The sequence below is a fragment of the Anastrepha obliqua genome, chromosome 3 (assembly GCF_027943255.1).
Source record: "Anastrepha obliqua isolate idAnaObli1 chromosome 3, idAnaObli1_1.0, whole genome shotgun sequence".
NCBI lineage: Eukaryota > Metazoa > Arthropoda > Insecta > Diptera > Tephritidae > Anastrepha > Anastrepha obliqua.
Genome location: NC_072894.1, coordinates 51276765 through 51300353, shown reverse-complemented (window position 1 = coordinate 51300353; position 23589 = coordinate 51276765). Strand labels below are relative to the sequence as shown.

The window sequence follows — 23589 nt, the reverse complement described above, 5'->3', positions numbered from 1 at the left end:
TTTGGGTGTTGGGCGACCGCTATTAGAAAAATGTTTTTCTTAATTTTGGTGTTTCAACGAGATTCGAACCAACGTTCCCTCTGTGAGTTCCAAATGGTAATCACGCACCAACCCATTCGACTACGTCGGCCGCTTTGACACGAAGTTACGGAAGCGAAAAAAAACAAGTTACGGAAGCGTAACCTTTTTAAGGGGTAACACCACCGTAGAAATTTCAAAAAATTGATTTTTTTTTTATAAGCTTAAAAAATTCTTTGAACCTTTTAAAATACAGAACAAACAGTTTTATACGTTACCGAAGTCTATTTCATAAATATTTTAAGCTTTTAAGCAAGCGTTAGTGACTGCTACCTAACGACTTCTCCAAATTTCCAAACTTTAAACGCGTTTTTCTCAAATCACGTTTTCTGAAATTGGCACGCAGCATAACTCAAACAATTTTAAATGTTTTTAATCAGGTTTTTCACTACGTCTGTATAATAACCTTCTTAAGAGAAGAGCGTGATTTTCGATAGATTAATTTAAACGATTGTTATACTTATTTAAGTGCTGTTTTTTTAGTCCAAAATAGAGTTTTTTCCTTCAAATGCTTGCTAATTCCACAAAAATAAATATTTTTTAAATCCCCTACGTGTTTCTCTAGCTATTTTTATCTAGATTAAGAAAAAAAATGTTTCTTTGTTCCAGATTAAAATTTGCACCCTCTGTGCTGCGTGCCGCGGAGTTCCTTCAAGAGAAACCACATTACAACAATGTCTCCAATGCCGCCATTTTGTAAAATTTTTCGATCAAACTTTTTAGTTTTGTATTTTAGTATATAAGTAATAACTTCCCAAATCAGAGTGATTGTTTCCCCTTACCTTCTATACAAAAAAATTCTTTAAAAATCGTGTTTATTTTACACGTGTACAGTGGTGTTACCCCTTAAGTATGTAAAAATATTTAGAATTTTTTAGAATTTCGTGCTTAAAATCTAAGAAGAATTTGTGAAAGCCTCGTCATTAAAATTAAATTGACACTCCTTTATTCGCTTTTATTTATTTATTTATTTATTTAAATTTTTATTTCATAAATTCTTTGTAGCAAGTATTTAATACTTATATGAATAAAAATATATTTATGTAATAATTAATATATATCTGTGTATACTTATATACTTTAGGTGGTGCAATGTGCAATAAACCGCAGTGCATTTCATTTGAAAAAAGTTAACATTCTCCAGCCGTGCATCCATATATATATTTTTTTTTAATATTGCGAATACATACAAATTTGTTTTTGTTATTTAAAATACTTCTTATACATTTTACAAACATTTTTCGCAAGACTTCACTTGTAACTGCTGTTGTGATGGGTTGCCTGAAGTCTACAAAATCTCATGAAATCATTAACTAAATATTTTATACAAAAAATAAATTAAATAGTATAAATAGTAGTCAAGAAATGACTGAAGCGAAATAAATATACAATATTTTTACCGGAAACTAAATATGGTATATTTTGTATGCTTCAGGCATAGCCAATAGTGTACGTGTGATTGAGTAAGTGTGTATGTTATATGTATGAATGTATGTATGTTGGTATTTCTAACACGATTATTGCTGCGATAGCAATATATTTTTCATAAACGTGCGAATTCATGACAAGTGATATTAAAATTTTTAATAACATTTCTTTTGAAAAGTTGTTTTAAAACATTGCTTAATCATAATACAAAACATCGATTTAGAATAATAAGTACACGCATTCTTAAGTGAAAATTGGAATTATTTTGCTTATAATCATCACGATATTAACAAGTACCATTAAATATTACCACAAGATATCAATATCGAATCAAATTGCTTATTTAAATGTGTTAATAACTTTTTTTACACAGCGAAAAAAAGTGCTAATTTATGTTTATAAATGTATACTTCAAGTCAACCACCGGAATACCCGAATCGTACATATTTTTTATCCATAACTTAAAGCTTATGTTTGGCTCAGAACTTAACACTATAGGCTACCAATAAGGGAAATCATTATATCTTACAAATAACCAAAAAAGGATCAATTTCAAAAATAATTCCATTTTTTTTAGTTTTAGTAAATTATTCCAAAAAAAAACTTTATCTTCTCAAAATCAATCAATTTTCCTTCTTATTCATTTACATGGACCATGCGGTATGTTGACTCGAGCATTTGACGTATGTATATTTGTATATACGAGTAATTTTGTAAATATATATTCTAGGCGCTTGAGTGCATTTTACGTACTTTTCATTCTCATTTTATGTGTATATAGTAATTTAATATGTAACAAAATGTAAGATTCACACGTTAATAAGCGCTTGTAGAATAGTTTAAAAAATATTTAGTTTTTGCAAAAAAAGTTCTATCATTTTCAAATCACTCTTAGCAGCAAAAGAGGCTGACGAATCAATTGTATTAATTCAAAGTTCCCTCTTTTGCCTCTTTGGTTGTTAATTACTGTTGTGGTTGCTCGGTGATGCGACATCATTATGATTAACGTGATTATCATTAGCTTTCCATGACAGCAACTTGTTGAGCAAAACATCCATGTATGGATTGCCACCCAAACGAGCAACCTGTAAGCGGGAGTGTAATTAAGTCGGTAATACATTTTTATAAAAAAAATATTTTGGCGCACTCTTAGCAAAACTATAAATCCACTTATCACTTTCTACCTGTCAATCATTATATGCCCGAGTTTTAATGCAATGATAGCTGCAGATTTTGCAATGAACTAAATAGAAAAGAGGGAAACTCTTGAACACACTTTATGATCTTGCCCTGCATTGGTTGGGATTGGGTACTTTTTCCCCCGGGCCCGGAGTTTTCAGAGGGGCCCGGAATCGAGATTATACGTATTTATATGAATTAGACATCATTGGAAAGGGCCCGCATTTGCAATTTTCCCCCGGGGCCCGGGTGTGCTCTCTACGGCCCTGCCTGGTCATCCTCGCGGGTTATACGAATTAATACGGTAATACGAAGTATTCCAAGCACTCCAAATAAAAGCAAAATTCTTTACATTGACGATCGATTAAAGCAAAACGAAATACTTCACAAGACTTAACACGTTGAGAAAAGCGCCAGACCTTACAATTGGTGATCATAAATTTTAAAAGGTGGATGAAATTAAATATCTAGGACTGCTTCTCAGTAGAATGGATGGTACAACGATTGCTTTCAAAGTTCGTGCGCAGGCTGCAAACAGAGCATAACATATTTTGCCTACGTTAAACTATAAAAAATCAAGCTCTTGAGTAGATGAACGAAAATCAAAATATATAAAACACTGATTCAACCAGTGTCAACATATGGATGTGAAACGTGGACACTGAAAGCAGTTACAATTACACAATTAAGCATATTGGGAAGAAGAATACTGAAAAGAGAGTCCAGTACTGGGTCCAGTGCAAGAAGAAAATGGTCTCTATCGCTTCAGATATAAAACGAGCAGGAGGAATTCCTACAAGGTGAAAAACTTCGTGCGTTTTGTTAAATCGCAGCGCATTCAATGGCTAGAACACGTTTGCAGAATGCGAGATGAAAGAATACCTCGTGTGCACGCATGCATGGTGAAAAACGAAGAGAGCGACCGCGGAAAAGATGATTAGACGATCTAAGAAGCGTAGGAGCAACTAACTACCGTAGTATGGCAATGGATCCAGAAAAATTGTGCAGGAAGCTAAGGCTCACACCGAAATGTAGTGCTATACATGATAATGATGATCATTTAAATCAGCTTACATTCACAGCTGAAGCTTTAATAAAGATTGATTTAGAATATTAGGTTTTTCTTTTGATACAAAAACTGAAAAAATAGTTTAATTAAATACAAGGTGAAGTCCATAATAAACAAGACTGAGCTAAAATAGAAACGACAAGAGCTTTGTTCTGATAACTTCGAGTTTATTTATTCAAAATAGTCCCCTCTGGCCCCGATACGCAGTTTTAAGCGATCTAAAAGCTTTTCATAAGAGTGTTTCAGGTCATTGGGCAGAATGTCTTTCAGGATGTCGGTACAAGCCTTTTAGGTGGCCTCTACGGACGCAAAACATTTTCCTTTCTTGGCCAAATGAAATATTCCGAATAGGTAGAAGTTGCAGGGATTCATATCAGGCTAATACGATGAGTGATTGATGGTTAAAATGCGATTTCTAATCCAAAAATCAAACAAGACTGGATCGATGAGATCGTGCATTATCAAGCAAATAAGCTTCCTCCTTCGCGGTATTCAGGGCGAGTTCGACGAATGCGATGCAACAGACGCTTCAAAATGCCAAGATAGAAAATTGCATTGACCGTTTGGCCCGTTGGTAGGAACTCCTTGTGGACAATTCCCTTGGAATCATAAAAACAAATGAGCATCGACTTTTGACTTCTCCAAACTCGATTTTTTGGGTGGTAGCTCGACTGGGGCCTTCCATTCGGCCCTTTAACCCTTAGTTTCAGGTTCATGTTGGAAACACCACGTTTCCTCACCAGTTGTAAAGGAAGTTCTCGGCTTTTCTCGTCTCTTTAATGAGGTCTAACGCATTAAAAAGATGGAGCCATCAACAACATTTTTATGACGCCATTCTTGTTTATTTTGGACTTCACCTTGTGTATAACATAACGTTCCTAATTTTAATTTAAGAATTTGAAACAGTTTGTATATTTCTTTATAGAAATTTTCGCGAGCGTACTAGAGCAGCCCTGAAGATAGCACTGACAAAGGCAATAGGCCCCTACTATTCGACACTTCTCTGCTCGATATCTCGCTGCTCGGCTCACTTGACGAAAAATTTGTATGAGGAAGCAACAACAAAGTTATCGAACAGCTTTCGCCACTAGCGATTATGGTTATATCTCAAAACACTGATATAACTCACTATATACAACGCTGCCAACTCTCTTTAAAGAGAGTTTCTTTAGAACGGTATACTAATACTCATTAAGGGCTTCCAAAAAAAATTAATTTTAGGCAGTTCTATGCCAGCGCTGCCAAGATATGTTTTTTATACCAGTTGCTTCATCTATTCGCCGGTTGCTAAAGCTTGACGAAAAGAAGAGGCCTTATATTACTTAATGGAATGTATTATTATACCTCTGCTCTTGCTTCTTTATCGAGTGATTCCAATACTTCTCGTGTATACTGAAAGCTGCCTAGCTTTTCCAGCAAATTAATGCAATATTTCTTAACTTCGATATCGTGAGTGCGTTGGCGCAGAATATCTGATAAAAATAATATTATTTTCCAGTATAAAAAATAACATTAAACTACATTTCAAAAAAATACTTACGCAAAACCTGCTTATCATGCTTCTGCGAGCGTACTGCGTGTATAACGGGAAAGCCAAATTTTCCCTCCGTCAAGTCCTCAGCGAAGCTTTTATTCTGCGTATACTAAATTGTAAAAAACAAAAAAAATATGATAAAACTAAAATTGTACATATTTTTCATGCTTACCTCTTTCAAGCTCAGATTACAATAATCATCGCGAATTTGAAAATACAATCCCAGTATGGCAGTGAGCTTGGTGAAATCCTCTTTATTCTCACTGAATAGCTGCATTAAACGTATGGCGAGCATGAACAAACCACCAGTCTTCCGTATAGTCATTAGCTTATAATCCGACTCCGAAGGGCAAGTAAAACTATCGCGCCAATAAATTTCCATACCCTGTCCACGATGCAGTTCGAGCAGCTGTTCCGTATATACGTTGGTGGCCTACGGATGTGGTTAGTTTAGTAGTTCGTAATAAGAAAGAGGAAAATTGGAAAGATAATCGAAATAAACTCTTCCGACAACAGGCACTAGTAGTCACTAGTTGCTATGCAGAAGTATGTATTAATGATCATTGGACACTATTTTGGCTAATGACTGCTTTTTGAGTCCACCAGTACATGTTTTAAACTATAAATATGTATCTTATTTGTGAAATTTAAGAAAAGTAGGAGTAAAGGGCAAAGGCACCCAGAAACACTTTACGTTAAGCGTAATTTTTAATGTCTCGGAAATGTAAATGACAATTATTTTCACAAATATTAGGAGACTTAACAATTTGCCTCACAAATTACCGTTGTAAGGTTTTAAACCAGAACGCACCTGGTAACACTATAGCGCATTTGAAAAGTGATATTTTGTAGGGCTGGTCGGTCAAAGCGTATTCATGAGGCAAGAGTTTATGAAGAGAGTTCAAATGACTCTCGAGGAATGTCATTGATTGCCTGTCGATAGACTAGCGACTGACATTTGAGTTGTTGAACCTCGTAGTTTAGCTCAAGGAGGTGTCTAGGAGGCGTCTCAGCCACCAGCGAATGTCTACTGGAGTGGTTCTTACAACAACCCAACAGAAATTATTTGCTGAACATTATGTTATGATCCATAATTAGGAGCAGAAACACATTATTGTAAAGGTGAATGCCCAAAACCAACTTGAACTTCGTAAAGGTTGTAAATAAAATGATCGTTGATTTCGTAGAGGAAAGTATAATGATCCTACCAGTGAAAGATAGGGAAGACTGCCGTTACAGTTTTTTTATTTATTTCAAAATAGAAGCAATATGGTACAGGCTTTTAACCAATATTGTTTGATATATTCGGGTTTAAGTGTGGTTCCTAAGCAACCAGCAATAAAATAGTTTACAAACTTTCGTTCTTTTTGATCAATCACTGGAAAGTGAATTAAATCATGGGTTAAATTAAAGAAGACCTGTACATGCACAAGTTCTCATTACATTGCTAGAAAACTAAACGTCCATCACTTAATAATTTTGTACTATGTGAAATTAACTGTGAAAAATTTAAAGGAACTGACTTTGTGGAAAAGAAAGCTGCCGAAACGAAAAAAATCGAATATTTTTAAAGCGAGCAATTATTGGCAGCGAAAAGTGAATCGAATTCATTAAAAAAAAAAATACCACGGGCGAAAAAAGCTGAAACCCGCTCAAAAGACAGGAAATCCAGGATTGACGGCACACGAAACCAACAATTAATGAGAGTGAAATAAACAATGCAATTAGAGATGCTAGCATAAATCAACAAACAGAAGCAAAGTGTTCCATTATGAAGGAAGGAGGATGTGTGTAATATTACTCTGGTTGACCTTGCATCCTCTGAATAGCTTTATAGGCTTACAAAATGTGCTTTTCGCGCAAAAAACTCAAAAGTTATACACTTATGGAATAATCGATAAAATTCTAAAATTGCAAAATTCACACAATTATTATTTAAAAAAAGTTAACGTGACTGATAAATGCCCCGTCTCACATAGACCAGTATTTGGTTTAAAAAAGTTTACAACAGAAGCAAACAAAAAGGCTTCGCACTATTTATAGTTTAAATCCCACGTTGATCAAAAAGTTATCGGAACAACCGCCTGGTGACGCTCTAAGTGATTTGAGATCTGTTTTTTTTTTTTTGTTGGTTGCCACATCTGTTAATAACATTCCTATCAAAATTTGATAGCCATTGTTTGACATTTGTAAAAGTTACGTCGTCTTGAGTAAATTTACCTCTGCACGGGTTGTTGTATAATATAATATTATATTTTATAGTTTTAAAACCGACTTTGAATTTGCAATAACGAGTTTGCACTAAATTTTGTGTTAAAAATGGATTCACTTGTGCAAAAACCCTAGAAATGTTCCGAAGTGTTTCGGTAATGATACAATACTTTAAAGAAAACACCCGTTTCCGAGTGGCAAGAACGCTTCGGAAAAGATCGTGAATCCACCGGAAATGACGAACGTAGTAGCAGACCGTCGACATGGAAAACTGATGAAAACATCAATAAGACAAAAAAAAGTAGATCAATAATTGCAAATTATCGACCAAAGAGCTGGCAGAGGGCTTGAACATTACTTATGGATCCGTTCAGCACATTGTAAATAATGATTTGTGTTTGCTGCAAAGTTGGACCATGAATTTCATATATTAATGGGACCGCGTAGATATCGACAAAGATTTGATTTCCAAGGCTGAATCCGACCAAACATTCATGAAATAGATCATTACTGGAGACGAGATGTATGTTTATGAGTCAGACACACAATAAAGACATCAGGCGAGTGAGTGGAGAGCACCGAATGAATCAAGACCAAAAAAAAACAGGGTTTTTATGGATTATAACGGTATTGTACACCACGAATTTTTGCCAGAAGGTCAGACAGTTAATAAGGACTATTACTTGTGCGTTATGAGACGTTAAAGTGAAGTAAAGAAAAGAAAAGGCTTGTGGGAAAAAACCTCATGGATTTTGCACTGTGATAACGCCCGTCGCACATTTCCATCATTACCCGTGAACTTTAGGCCAAGAACGAATCGAATACCCTCCAACAGCTATCGAAATCACCTGATATAGCTTCTTTTGATTTTTCTCTATTTGATCGAAACAATAAACCACTAGCAGGAAGACGTTTTAACAGTTGAAAAAAAGTGGAAAAATCCGGAAAAATCGAAGACGGCTCTGATGGCAATACCGAAAACAGAGTTCCATAAATGTTTCGAGAGCTGGATCAAACACTAACATAACTGCGTTACAGTTGATGGGGAGTACTTGGAAGGCGATATCATCACTTTTGAGAAATAAACTTGTGTTCTGAATTTTCTTATATTTTCTTATATATTCCGGCAACTTTTTGATCAAAGTGATCTACTTATTTCGACATTCTATCAGCAGACAGTAGGAACTATAGAGATTTATACGAATACATACAAATGGATGTGTCTGGAATTATGGCATATAATTTATTTAATATACCTCAGGGTGACCCAGCTGTTGGACCTTTTCCAGTGAAAGGAAGAGCACATAATTCGCAGCGTTCATTGTGCTGGCCACGCCGTATATTGAATGCGCTACGGGAACACCTCTGCGAAGTATTGAATTGTCTTCAATATCATCAATTCTGTAAAAATTAAATAAGTACGCGTGACGAACAACATTCAATGGCATTCAATGCTTGAGTGAATTAATATTGAAGTTAAAAAGGAAGCGCGCATAAAATTCTAAAAATTAGTTACTTATAGTTAGTATTGAATATGCATGCATAAGTAGGTATGTTTAGGTAAGTACGAAGGCGCTAGCAAAAGTTCGTTGAGAAAAAGTATAAAATAATTTTAATTTTATGTCATTAATTATCATCGTTTTTAAATTTTTCAATATTCTTCCGATTAATTTCCTCGAAAAGTATTTTATTTTGCAACTTCAACATTAACTGCATTACATAACTCCTTGCTATTGACAAAAACCTCTTTTTTTTGGTCTTGCTTTTTTGTGACATCAACCACAAATCACACCGGGAATAGGGTGCCCTTTCAATAATCGGTGAAAGCGCAATAAAGTTGATCGCTTTTACAGCAGTGTGAACTGGAGCATTATGTGATGCAAAAAGTAGCAGCGCAGATTATGTTTTCCCATGGTTTCTCAAAAATTATTCGATACTTTTTTTTCGAAACACTTCTTTTACCAATTACCGTATATACAGTTATTTATGTCAGAGGACAACCGACAATCTTTTCTGGTAATATAAATCGATATCATTATTCTTGCTGATTATCGCCTTTTGTGGTCTATACTCGTACCACCACAACTGTTGCTTGCTTTCTGGCTCATACTTGAAGAACCTACATAGCTTCACAAACTGTTATAGTTGTATTAAAGGTGCTGAGCTCTTCATTTTTAAAATTTTGAAGAATATATTGGACATCCGTTAAAACCCGTGTGCCCAAAAGAATCCTTAAATGTTTACAATAAAACATTGACATTTAATCCCAATTCCTTAGCAATTACATATTTCCTAGGCAAACGTAGGATCTTCATCAGAACCATCATCATCATTATTGTTAGCTCAACAACACGGGCCGAATTTTGACTTATTGAAACATTTATCTCCAGTTCAATTTGTTCCTCGCTTGAGTTCTCCAACAACTTATAGCAAATAGCTCAACGTCCCGATCTACGCCATCCAACCATCGCAGTTTTGGTCTTCCTTTGCTTCTATTTCTTCTGCAAGTAAACAGTAGAATTTTCTTTGGCGGGTATATTGCGTCTGTACTTATAATGTAACTAGCCCACCGTAGACGGTTAAGCTTTATTGTCATCACAATATCCGGGTAATTGAACAGTATTTGAAGCTCGTGATTGAATGGTATTCTCTAAACTTCGTTCGTCGTCAGAACCACATTTACGAAATTAGCAGCACGTTTTGGGTGACCCTTACAATACTCGTTCTTCATTGAAACATTTTCGGTCCGTAATTTACAGAGCGAGCGACTTCAAGGCGATCACAAGCAATGGAATATTTTCTCCGTATGCTAATTGACAATCATTAAATATTTGTACAGCTTGAAGCTGCACCGAAAACTGTAAAATTTAACATATGGATCTCTTGCTAGCGGTGGAATTTTTACCAACTCTTCTTCCGGAACTTCGTGTATTCTTCGCTCCATATTTACTTCGTGTATGCTGTGACTCCATGCAGTTAAACTAGAATGGACATATAGCGAAGTTGCGCCAAATCATCTGGCAATCAAATTATTCAGTGTTACCAACTAAACGAATTTTTCTTAAATACAGCTTAAATATGCATGAACTAGTTGCTATATACTATACTTAATACTTTAAGTTTTATTATTTATAATCATAGTCATGCCAAAAATTAGAACAAAGCCAAACACTCACTCAATATACCGACAACAAAAAATTAAAAAAAAAAACGGACAACACAATAATGCGCCAACTGAAATGTAGCATAAAATAATTGCTGCAGCTACTTAAGTAATTAAAAGAAATCATATTGCCGCATTGTTCGTGTCAATTTATAACTCAAAGAAAAAATATATAAACACTGACAATAGAAGCATGAATTAAGAGTGATGCACAATTGCAAACGACATTCATTATTTACACAGAAGCAAGTAAGGAAGTGCTAAATTTGGTCCGAACCGAACTTTAGTAAGCAATTTAATTTGGGGTGGCTGTTAATTTTTGTAATCAAACAAACCCACAGGCAATCGAAGTTATACATAGTCTTAGTATATAAAAAAGTGGGTGTGGTTTTATTCAATCTCAATAATATTTATTCTTTATTTTTAATACCAAACTGCCTTGAATAAAGAGTAACATGTAAGCCAACTGCATTGATTTTTCATTAAATCGGACTTCAGATAATGTAACGTTTTTTTATTTTCTTATTTCATAAGGCTTTGCTTTGTGTATCTTTGTAAATACTTATATGTACATATATGTTTATCTCGATTCCTATGTGCTATATTAGATATAAGCGTAGGTGAAGAAAAATTGTAATACCCGTTTGTACAAATGCGCGCGGATATAAGAAGGTAATGTGTAAATACAAATGGCGCAGCAGCAGAATATAATACGGTTTTCAAACAAAATCTCACAGATACTACGCTCCTCTAAATATCCAAGCTACTATCCAATGCACAATCTGGCAAAACAGATAAAAAAAACGTCATAAAGGACTTAACTATTTTCATCCTGCCATAGTACGTATGTAGTACTTGCGTTCGCTCAATGCCAAGTTATTATTGTAAGCGCTATCAAAGCATCTGAGCGCAAAAAATGCAAAAATTCACACTTATGTACATCTTCTTTGGGTGTTTTTTGCAACAACTATTTCTCATTCATTACGACAACCGTAAGCGTCATACTATTGCTATTATGAAACTCACACATTGAGATGTTGATACTACTCAGTAAAAATTTAGATAATTTCGCAAGAGGACTAGTTACATACCAGCTAATCAAGGGGACTGCTTTCATACCAATGGAACGCAAAATGCAAAACGAACTGCAGAGTTTGGTTTAGCTACATGCATATATACATATAGCAAAGTCACCTTTAGCACAGTTGCAAACCTGTAACAGCATGCTTATAAAAGTAGATATTTAGAAGTGTAGAAACTGCTAGCAATGAAACAAAATGTTAAAAGTATATAATTTAACAGATTATGTTAATTGTGAGATTTCCGCTGCATTGACAAGTAAACTGTAGTCATATAACATTGAGGCCAGTTAGTTAACTTGAATTCGAAATCTCTTATTTATCGAACATATATTTGCTCTGAACTTAGGGGTATTTGGCCTTGAAATCGTCTATTTTGAATTCAACGCCCTTTTTTATGTTGGCAACTGTTCAGAAAATAGCTGTGTGACCATCGAGATTTAATCACGAAGAAAATTACGCGGATGAAAAACGCATAGAAAATTCCTTCTTTGCGATAGCAAAACGAAGCAGACTAAAAGGTATTTATATCCCCGGTATAGGAAATGGGATAAGAACAAAGGAACACTGGTTTCGATGCCCACCGTGAGGAAGAATGTTAAGATATTCGCTGCTTGCAGCTAAACATTTTTTGCAAATATTTTACAAGTGGAAGCATTGAACAACTGCACTGCACTGTGCTGGGTTAATGATTTTGTCTGTGGGTAATTAAAAAAAGCTACAAATGGCTATCATTTGAACCAAGTACTGTAGGTTAGGTTAAATGGCTGTCCTTGCGAGGGGCTCACTAGGACAAAAATTTAAAATTTGTCCGTTGTGATACCATACAGGGTGAGGGGACGAAACGGAGAAGTGGCAGAAAAAGGAAGAAGGAGCTTGGGTTCGAGGATGACGACCAACAGTGGCGAGTTACGTATTAACCGCTTCAAGTTAATTATGAATTTCACGAAGTGTGTGATATTTAAACTCACTATACCTGCCGGTGTAGCGAAAAAGTGAGAGTCCAGACCTCTACACTGTTCCCCGACAAGAGCTGGGCAGCTGAGAACAAGGTGCTGAGATGATTCCACCTCGTTCTCCAGACAGCTTCTGCAAAACGGGCTTGAAGCAATCCCAAACCACACCTAACGGACAATGTCCGGTAAGGATACCTACCAAATTCGATAGCTGTGTTAGAAGATCTCTCAAGCGCTCACGATCTGCCCGTTGCCATCTCATATTGCAATGAAGCCGTCTCCAGGGTCAACTGTCTAGCCAGCTCATCGGCCCAGCAGTTTCCTCTATGACAATGTGCCCAGGAACCCAAGTGAGCTTTAAATGGAAGCATTTCGATGCGATCGAGAGAGAAGTCAGCCATTCCCCGACTAATTTCGAACGCAAAACAGCTTGGCTGTCGCAGTAGATATTTACCTACTTTTACAGTAATTAGAGAAGCGAGCAACCAGTTCCCTGCTTTCTTAATTGCGGCTACTTTCACCAAAATTACCAAGAAAAATTCTAGTAAAAATGGCAATAAACCCCGTCACGATCATTAAAAGCATATTTACTTTATTAAATATATTAATGTATAGCTTAGTCTACTACATCCTGTTCCTCGGTGAATGCTTCCGTGAAATTTCAAACAGGCCCCTTTTTCTGTTACCGTGGTTATCTAGATAAAGCGGTGTTACTCACGAAACGCAACAGAATTTTACATAAACGCACGCACTTATGAACCAGAATATTATAATATTGTTCACATAACGGTTTTGTATAACAGCAGAAAAGAATCGAAATAAATATAGACATGTAATACCAAAATGCCCAGAAGAAACGAACAGTGACAAATCCTGCCGAAACTTGAAATTTAGGGGATATCAGGAGGGATCACTCCGTAAGCTAGATCCAAACTCAGAATAAGACCACAATTTTGCAAAAACAGCCTAGTCTCACACCACTTCTGAAACTGTCCGATAGTACTCAGGGTATAAACATGTTGGCATATCCCTTTTATCCGGATTTTTCTTTCAACTCTTTAGCTTTGTTGGTGTGTCTAAAATGTGTCATTCCCTCACACACGCACACTCGCACTAGAATCCTCTGCATTGTCACTGCAAAGACATTGCTAGTTCACTTTGCAAACTATGAGCTAATATTGCATGGTCTGAAAGCTGTAAAATACTTGTGTGTGGATGCCTGTAACATCAGTTAAACACGATGATGGCACAGGCAGCTAGTTAACAAGCCAGCCAGTCAGTCGGAGAACAAACTTGCATGTGCCTATATATGAATATGGGTAAGTAGTAGCATTAGCGTAAAGGTAAAAGCGAAGAAATCGACAATAGCGTGACACAGCTTTAAGGGCGGATTAAGGACATTTCCTATTCACTTTTCAGTATAAGCAGTACCATAAGTATGTCTACAGTGAGAAGTTTTTATTCATAAATTAAAAATAAAACAACGCTGAAGTCATTGTATTATATTGTAGCGGGAATTCATTTATTCTCAAGATTTTCCTAATTACAAGATGCAATTGTTTACAAGAGTTTTCAACGGCGCCCAATTCCTAAAATCTAGGAAAAGTGTAAGGTTTATATCCATTTTTTTATGGCGAACCTTAAAAATTGGTTCCCTAATTAATTATCTAATAATCGTAGAAAGATTTAAGGAGGCGGAAAATATAATAAAAAATGTCCCTCCACAATGTCCAGCTCAAACTATAAAGGCAATCCATATATTATGTGTATTATGAGAAAGGCACAAATATCGAATAGAACATGAATGCTCTTTTTTCACAGCATTACAACGCTGGGTGCGTCAAAGCTTCTTTCATAAAACTCCTCCAAAGTGTTCTATCGCTTGCTTTTCCTTCGTAGTTGCGAATTCCCATTGCTGTGAGATCGGTTCCTACTGCGTCAATCCATCGGTTTCTCGGTCTTCCCTTCGCCTTCGCACCAATTATCTTTCCAGTCATGGCTTTCCTTACAGTGGATTCAGCAGGCATACGGAGCATGTGACCTAGCCACCGCATATGCTGCGCCTTTACAAAACGCACAGCTGTCTCGTCTTGGATAAGTTCATTCAATTCCGAGTTGTACCTAATTATGTAGCTGCCATCTTCATTTTTAATGGATCCGAACACTTTCCTTAAAATTTAATTTCCATAGTCCACACATCGCAACCATATGTCAGATTTCGTAGTATAAGTGTTTTATACATAATCAGCTTCGTAGATCTAGATAAAAGACGAGACCTGAACAAACTAAGGTGTGAATAGTACGCTCTATTGGCGGCGTTGACACGATCTTTGATTGCGGGTGTTGAGTTACCGCTACAAGTGAACATAACACCTAGATATTTAAATTGTTGCACCGCTTCAAAAGTATATGCACCTACATGTAGATTCTGTGCATTTGTGTGCCGTCTTGATTTCAGCATGTATTTCGTTTTACACTCGTTAACGAAGAGGCCAATATCGTTGGCAATTGCAGCATCAAATTGAATATGGCAGAGGATAGTGCATCAACTTGTTTGAGACTAGATTCAATTGCGAATGACTCTGTGAGCTTCCCTTGGATGATTACTTTTGCTTTTGTATCCGTGAGCGTAACGATGATTAGCCTTATAAGTTTTGCTGGAATTCCTAGGCTAAGCAGTACGTAAAAAATTTTTTCTCTCCTAACGCTATCAAACACTTGTTTGAAATCTATAAAAAGGCAGTGAATATCCTTTTCATATTCGTGATTTTTTCAAAGATTTGACTGAGGACAATGCACTGGTCGATTGTGGATTTTCCCTTGCGGAATGCACTCTGATAGTCTTCAATAATGGTCTCTGCATATTCATTGGTACTGACACTGTCCACTAATATTGAAGTATATTCAGAACTTAATGTGGGGAATAATAGATTTAATACTTTATAACACTTATTCGTTTATGCTATATTTCGAATAAATATAAATAAATATTGGTTGCGAGGGAAAAAAATGTTGATAAAATCACAGAAATAATCGAAGTTGGCCGGCATGTTAGTATTCGTAACATCTCCCAGGAGGTAAAAATCTACCATAAAACAGTTTTAAATCATTTGCGCAAAGCTGGATTAAAAACGAATTTCCATCTGCGAAGCCTTGGCCAAACTGGATGAACCCATTTTTTTAAAGGGATGGTGGCTGGGGATGAGAAATGAGTCACATACGACGATATTGTGCGAAAACGAAGCAGGTCAAATGGTGGCCAAATCAGGACTAACGGCCAGGTATGATTTACTGTGTATTTGGTGGGACTTGAAAGGAATCATTTTTTACGATTAGCCAAACACTAAATTCAGATCTCTATTGACAACAACTGGACCGTTTGAAGCTAGCGATTGGCCGGAAACGGCCAAAATTGGCCAACAGAAGAGGTGTTGTGTTCCATCAGAACAATGCAAGGCCACACACGTATGTGGCGATTACCACCTTTTTCTTTTGGTATCAAGGGAAGATTGTGAAAATCGATTACTAGAGTTTTTCGCATGAAGCTACCTTTTCGCATGAAGCTACCTTTAAAATAGCAACAAATTATACAAAAAATTGACTCAAATCGGGTAATTCGAAAAATTTTAAATAAAGTTTTGAATTTTGCGCAAAAATTATGGATTTCTTTTTTCCCCAAGCTAATATATCTTCTGTAAAAATAGAAGGATCAATACTTGTGAGCATACGAAATTTGCAGATGACCCGTTTTACAAAGATCTCTGGGAACTATCTGAAATCCTTGCTGTTGAGTTAATTCTATTGCGATGGGAACTCTGGATATTTGGAAACTTAACAGAGCAGGTACTTAAGTTGTTGGTAGATATAGAATATTACTTTTAAGGAAAGATACCATAACATACAAACCGTCAACGAGTACCAAAAAGCAAGCAAAGCGAAAAAAAGTTAAAGAAAAATTAAATTTGGTCATCAAGAAACTATGATTTCTTGGGCATCGGACAGGCTTAATATTTAAACATATGCACACACTTTTCACTTGGCTAGCGCACAATGGATGAGTCATAGTCATAGTCAAGAAAAAATATTTAAAATGGAGCAAAAAAAGGAACAGACAACAAAAGAAAAAGGCTGACTTAAAAGCTTTGCAATTGAATTGTCACCAATGAATGGGAATTTTTACGTTGGCTGCTATTTATATGTGTATATGCATAAGAATGTATTTGCATACATATGTATATTTGTTCATAAATGCCAATTGATAATTCCTGTGAAATTAAACGTAAAGGAAAAAAGTATATAAAAATGCGTATCTATGAACATTCCCCTATATAAAGGGCCTTTCAAGTTCCAATTAATTTTTTAAAATAAATGAGAATAATTTTTTTGTCTATTAACATGTGTAGTAGAGGGGCCACAACTAATGAATAATAAGAAAAAGTTTTCTTAATGTCACATTTAGCTATAATCGACAATTTTGAATCGAATTTTAGCCTTCAAAGCTTCAATTGCTTTTGATGCTTTCCATTTAAATTCAACCGGGCTATTCGGGTCATGTTCTTCGATTTCGATGTAACTTAAATATGTTGCTCTCTGGTCAAAATAATGAGACACGTATTTTTTTGTTCGCCCGAAAAAATTTTTTTTCAAGAGTTATCGGCAATTTTGTTTTTCGCCTCAAACTCGATTTTTTTTAATTATATAAGAAATTTTTTTTTTTAAATGCCCATAACTTAGTCAAAAATGAACCGATTTTAATAATTTTGGGTTCAAAATGATCGTAATTACATACACAAGCGACTTCATGTAGAAACAATTGCAAAAAAGTAGTTGAAATTTTTTTATTTAGCAAAAAAGAAAAAAAATTGAAATTTTTTCGAAATTCAATATTTCAAAAAGTGTATTTTTTTTTTTTTTATAACTTTTTCCAAATCAAAAGGACATCTCAAACTTTAATTGAGCTGCATGCCTAGTAGCTAAAATGCGTTGTTTTTGAGTAATGAATTTTTGAGTAAACACCCTGTTTCGCACTTTTTGTTTTTCGCAAAATAAAAAATTTTCAACTACTTTTTTGCAACTATTTCTCCATGAAATCGCTTATGTAAGTAATTACGATTATTTTGAACCCAGAATCATTCAAATCGGCTTATTTTTGACTAAGCTATGAGCAATTAAAAAAAAATTTCTTATATAGATTCTTTCCATTTCAATTCAAAAGGGCTTTTCGGGACATGTTCTTCGATTTCGATGTAACTCAAATATGTTGCTCTCTGGTCAAAATAATGAGACACGTATTTTTTTTTTCGCCCAAAAAAAATTTTTTTCTAGCTTTATCGGCAATTTTGTTTTTCGGCTCAAAATCGATTTTTTTTAATAATATAAGATTTTTTTTTTTTTAAATGCTCATAACTTAGTCAAAAATGAACCGATTTTAATAATTTTGGGTTCAAAATGATCGTCATTACTTACACGAGCGATTTCATATAGAAATAGTTGCAAAAAAGTAGTTGAAAATTTTTTATTTTGCGAAAAACAAAAAGTGCGAAACAGGGTGTTTATTCAAAAATTCATTACTCAAAAACAACGCATTTTAGCTACTAGGCATGCAGCTCAATTAAAGTTTGAGATGTCCTTTTGATTTGGAAAAAGTTATAAAAAAAAAAAAAATACACTTTTTGAAATATTGAATTTCGAAAAAATTTCATTTTTTTTTCTTTTTTGCTAAATAAAAAAATTTCAACTACTTTTTTGCAATTGTTTCTACATGAAGTCGCTTGTGTATGTAATTACGATCATTTTGAACCCAAAATTATTAAAATCGGTTCATTTTTGACTAAGTTATGGGCATTTAAAAAAAAAATTTCTTATATAATTAAAAAAAATCGAGTTTGAGGCGAAAAACAAAATTGCCGATAACTCTTGAAAAAAAATTTTTTCGGGCGAACAAAAAAATACGTGTCTCATTATTTTGACCAGAGAGCAACATATTTAAGTTACATCGAAATCGAAGAACATGACCCGAATAGCCCGGTTGAATTTAAATGGAAAGCATCTTTTGGTTTATTCACATAAACTCTATTCCACAGACAATCACGTGATTTTAGAGATCAAATTGATGCGGAATATTGGTAAATTTGTCTTCCCAGGAATTTCGTACACATATCGCCGACATAAGCCAACAAATGGCGAGAAATACAAAGATTCTAACACATCTCAATATGTATGCTGTGAAGGCCGTTTGATTGGCAAATTTTGATCTATTGGGTGTTTTTTAAGAGCTTCACAACTTACGATGATAATACAAAACAGAAATATTGTTGGAAAGCATTTTTTTATTATAACGGCAGCTCCTTCCTCATATCGAAGGTAAAAAGGACCGATGATGCCGCCAGTGCTCTTCGAGCTAAGGGAACTGCTTTTTTTTCAAAGTAAATTTCCACAATTTGGAAGCGTTGTGCTGGCGTCAAACGATTCGTGAGGGTTTACCAAACCTTACTGAATAGAAATTTGAACTCGGTTTGCCATTCTCAGTTGTCAAACCATAGTTATCGATATCGATGGTTCTGAAGCAGCTAAAAAACACTCGCTACTTAAGTGATTTTGCTTACAGCTGCGATATTCTTAATCGAACAAACGGCAAAATGTGCAGTGGAACTTTTATGTCTTATACAGAGTCAGATGGAATTTATTTTAACTTTTTATTAACTTTTTTATTCCGGGTTATGTTGAATGATTACACAGACCAATAACCAAAAAACTTTTTCGATAATTTTAAGTAATTACTTTGTAATTTGGTGTCCTGATTACGAAAAAAATTATTATATCACCCATCAATTTTTCACATTTTACAATTAAGTAAAAATAAAGTTTATGTACCAAAATGTATCGGATATGTTTCACAGTCCTGCGAGGTACAGTTTCTAAAACGGCTATGGGTGTTTCTTGAAGGTTTTTTATGCTGAAAACGAATATGGCCTTGAAAATGCTCCAGCAGGTAAGTTTGAGCAAGGTAAATTTTTTTTTAATTTTCCACAACGGCATCGCAAAGTACTAGTCTTCAGCTTTAAAATCCATTTTTAAAAATATTTTTGCGATTAATATAAAAAAAGTTATACTATTTTGAATTCGCCCTTTCCAGGGGCGTTAGAGAGTTAGAAAGGTTGAATTTGCTTATCTAAAAGTCTCCAATTCAAAATAGAATAACTTTTTTATATTAACCGTAAAAATATTTTTAAAAAAGGACCTTAAAGCTAAAGAGTACTACTTTGCGATGCCGTTATGGAAAATTAAAAAAAAAACTTTACCTTGCTCAAAAAAAAAATTAAAAAAATGGCCAAAATCTGCATTTTTTGACTATTTAACCTCAAATTGCCAAAAATCCTGACGTGCTGGAGCATTTTCCAGGTCATATTCGTTTTCAGCATAAAAAAACCTTCAGGAAACACCCACAGCCGTTTTAGAAGCTGTAAAAAAGCGAGATTTTGAAAGCCTGTGTTATCTATATAAGGATCGAAAATACCCACAATTTTGCGAAATGTAGTTTTCATAGACCTACGATTTTCGTAGTGGATTTCAATATTTTGTATACAGTTTTCATCCGTCAAAAGAAACATCTGTCTGTGGGGCGATCGTGATAGCCGGCAAAATAAAACAAAACGAAAAAGAAAGTCAAACTTTAGTGACCCTGTCAAATAAAAATAAAAATGAAAAACTTACACAATGAAGAATTAAAAGCGCACAATTAAAATCTTGGAATTGCAGCACAAAAGTAGCTAGGCAACGCCATTCAAGGTACATAAATATATAATATATAACGAGTGAGAAGGTCGTTTAGATAGTATATTCCAGAAAAAAATCGACCTTTTGTGGTTCTATAAAAATTAAAAAAAAAATGATATAGCCATCGTGAACACTCTTAAATGCTTTAAAATATATATATTCAGCCGTTAAATTCGCCTGTGGAAATATGATTGCCCGTTGACACCAGACGAAGCTACATATGGAATTGGTAGGGAAAGAGGGAAATATTTCTTTCAATAAGCTTTTTAGACTCAATCATTTATGACAAACGCATCCAAACATTGGAGCCACGTCTCATGTAGCACAAAAATAAAACGAACACAAAATCAAAAGCACCGATACGCTGATAATAACCGATACCATAGCCATACAGCGCCATAAATTTTTCAACGAGTGTTCACCCACAATTACTCATAAACATATGTACATACATATGTATATTTACAAAGCAACAAATGCCGAGGAATACGAATATGATTAAGAAGGCATAACTAGCAGATCAATAAAACTGTTAACGAAGGGCTGAGACAGTGAGTAAAAATTGAAATGTGTTGTGGAAGGCCTTAACGGCCAATTAAGGCCGGCGCATATACATTTCAATGCGTTATGAGCTGTCATGTGCACATTTACTCGTTCATTCATTCATTTAAAAAAAATCCATACGTAATACACACTGTAGGGAGCATATGGAGCTATAACAACCGAATTGAAGTAAGTGACGGAAGTGACAAATAACAAATTTTATAAAAACAGGATCTTTTTGTTTAATTTATGTATTTTATTCATCAAATACACAACCATTTAAAGTGTTTGAGCTAAATTCTAAAATATTAAAAACAACATTATAAATAGAGGTGTTTTAGAGAAAAAGATTTGACAAGGAGAAATAGTAGGCTGTAAAAAGTGCAAGTAGGAGGATAAGAATCAGGAAGTATTTAAAGTACATATATGTGACCGTGCATATTACCAATTTAGTACGCAAAATAATGCAAGAGTTCAATTTTAAAGTGCAACGTACTTTGGTTTTTTGTGGCAGAGCATTCCAAAGACGAACAGCAAAAACGAAAAACTGACGTTCAGATGCAAGCCAACTGTATTTCTTACTAAACAGGTTAAATGATCGGGCTAGTGAATTGAATTCGTTTGGCAAGGTATTTGCGCTCACTAGAGTTAATGACCTGGTGAAGCACTATTAGGCATTTTACTTTTAATAAATCATAAAATTTTATACAAAATATTTTTAAGGCAAAAACTGATATGTGATCGCGACGTTTTACACAATAATCAAATCTGGCGATGTTGTAGTAGAGGATATTAAGTTTACTACGACACAAATTGGCATACAATTCACATCCATACAATAGGGTTGGTAACAGAAATGCTTTAGCTAAAAGCAATCGAATTTTTATTGGAGTCAAGTGCTGAAGAGCCCATAATGAACGGAGCATTCCACAGACCTTTCCTATTGCACTGTAAATATGGCTATCCAACAAAAGAGTTCTATGGAAAATTATTCCTAGATTTCTGACTGTGTCAACGATTTGTTGTTCAGTTTCACTTCACTGTAGTCTTCGAGTTTGAAAACCTTCTTGTAAGTAACGATAACCTATTGACACAGGCCCACTTGCTGAATTGGTTTAAATCAGGGTTGAGATTATAAATAAAATATTGACGGATACAAAAGCACAGCTGACATATAGTCGTACATCAGCTACGTATACTTGAATGTCACAATATTTTACCACACTGTGTAAATTTTATATATATATATATAATATATATGTATGTACGTACACCCTTTTTGGGTGCCTGCCGAAGAGCGACCGCTATTAAGAAAACCTGTTTCTTAATTTTGGTGGTTCACCGAGATTCGAACCTACTATCTCACTGAATTCCGAATCGTAATCACGCACCACCCCATTCAGCTACGGCGGCAGTAAATCATTTATATATAACACAAATAGAGGGCCTTGGGGAACACCTTTAGTTACGGATAAATAGTTTGAAATATTGTCCCCGTCACAAACAGCTTGCGAGCGATCACTGAGGTATGATTTTATTAAATGTAATCCTGTCGATGAGAAGTTACATCGTACTGCTAAGTTTCAAGGCTAGAAGTTCGTGATTAACAGTGTCGAAAGCTTTGGAATGATCCAGAAGTGTTAATAAAGTTACGCGATCATTGTCAATGTTGAGTCTGATGTCATCCCCTACCCTAATTTGCGCTGTTATACAGCTTTGGTTGGATCCAAAACCAGGTTGGTACCGATTGGCCAGCAGATTTCGACTCAGAAAAGAATTTATTTGCGCTCAAGTACCTTGAACAAAAAAGGTAGTATTGAGAGAAGCCTAAAGCCGCCATTAGATTTCCTAAACGAAATGATTTAGCCGACTTTCAACAGTGAAGAAAAACAGACGTGGTTAAAATGCTGTTTAAGACATAGTTCAATATTACAAAATTTTAGGCAATTAACGTTTAAAAAATTAGACATTAAACAAAAAAATTATCTGTGCAATAAACTATGAATTTTAATGAACCTTTGCGTATAGCCTCAATTTCGCTCTTACTACATAACGCAACCGATAGCTGTGCGTTTTGTGACTGACCAGCTACTGCTGAAGTTCTAACATACATAACTTACGTCAAAATATTTGTACATAGAATTCTTTCAGTAAATTTATTTCAATACATTTTCAATGAATGATCTACCTTCGTTTATAAGAGAAATGTTACGTTTGGATCGTGGAATTGTAATAGTTTCTTTTTTTCTGAATTATCGAAGCATCCATGTGTCAAAAGGACAATTGGTATATCCTCTTTACCTCCCGCTAAACGAATCAAATTAAATTCTATTTACAATAAAGCAAAAACATATTACGAGGAATCAAAATATTCCATTACTTTACACTCGATAAGTTCTTGGATTCGTTCTTGGCACCGTCGCCCAGTGCCATTATTATCCGTGAATTTTTGTCCAAGAACGAAACGCATACCATCCAACAGCTTTCGAATTCACCTGATATGGCTCCCTAGAATTTTTTGAAGTGAAAACTTCTTTAGAATCGTTGGGAGTGATTTGAGGAAAAGTGAAACG

The 23589-nt window shown here is 34.9% G+C and overlaps 1 protein-coding gene across 2 annotated transcripts in view; it reads right to left on the bottom strand.

The window, feature by feature from the left end:
* Window positions 1-1046: 1046 nt before the first annotated feature.
* Window positions 1047-23589, bottom strand: part of LOC129241813 (terpene synthase-like) — a 29688-nt gene continuing 7145 nt past the window's right edge. Inside the window, exons 3-7 of one of the 2 annotated variants that reach the window (XM_054878330.1) lie at window positions 8756-8864; window positions 5461-5721; window positions 5295-5397; window positions 5099-5226; window positions 1047-2591 (exon numbers count right to left, since the gene is read on the bottom strand). In XM_054878330.1, the coding sequence (XP_054734305.1) occupies window positions 2466-2591; window positions 5099-5226; window positions 5295-5397; window positions 5461-5721; window positions 8756-8864 (727 nt within the window). In that variant the 3' untranslated portion in view covers window positions 1047-2465. Of the gene's footprint in view, window positions 2592-5098; window positions 5227-5294; window positions 5398-5460; window positions 5722-8755; window positions 8901-23589 lie in introns of both variants that reach the window. The other variant, XM_054878328.1, reaches the window with a different exon arrangement.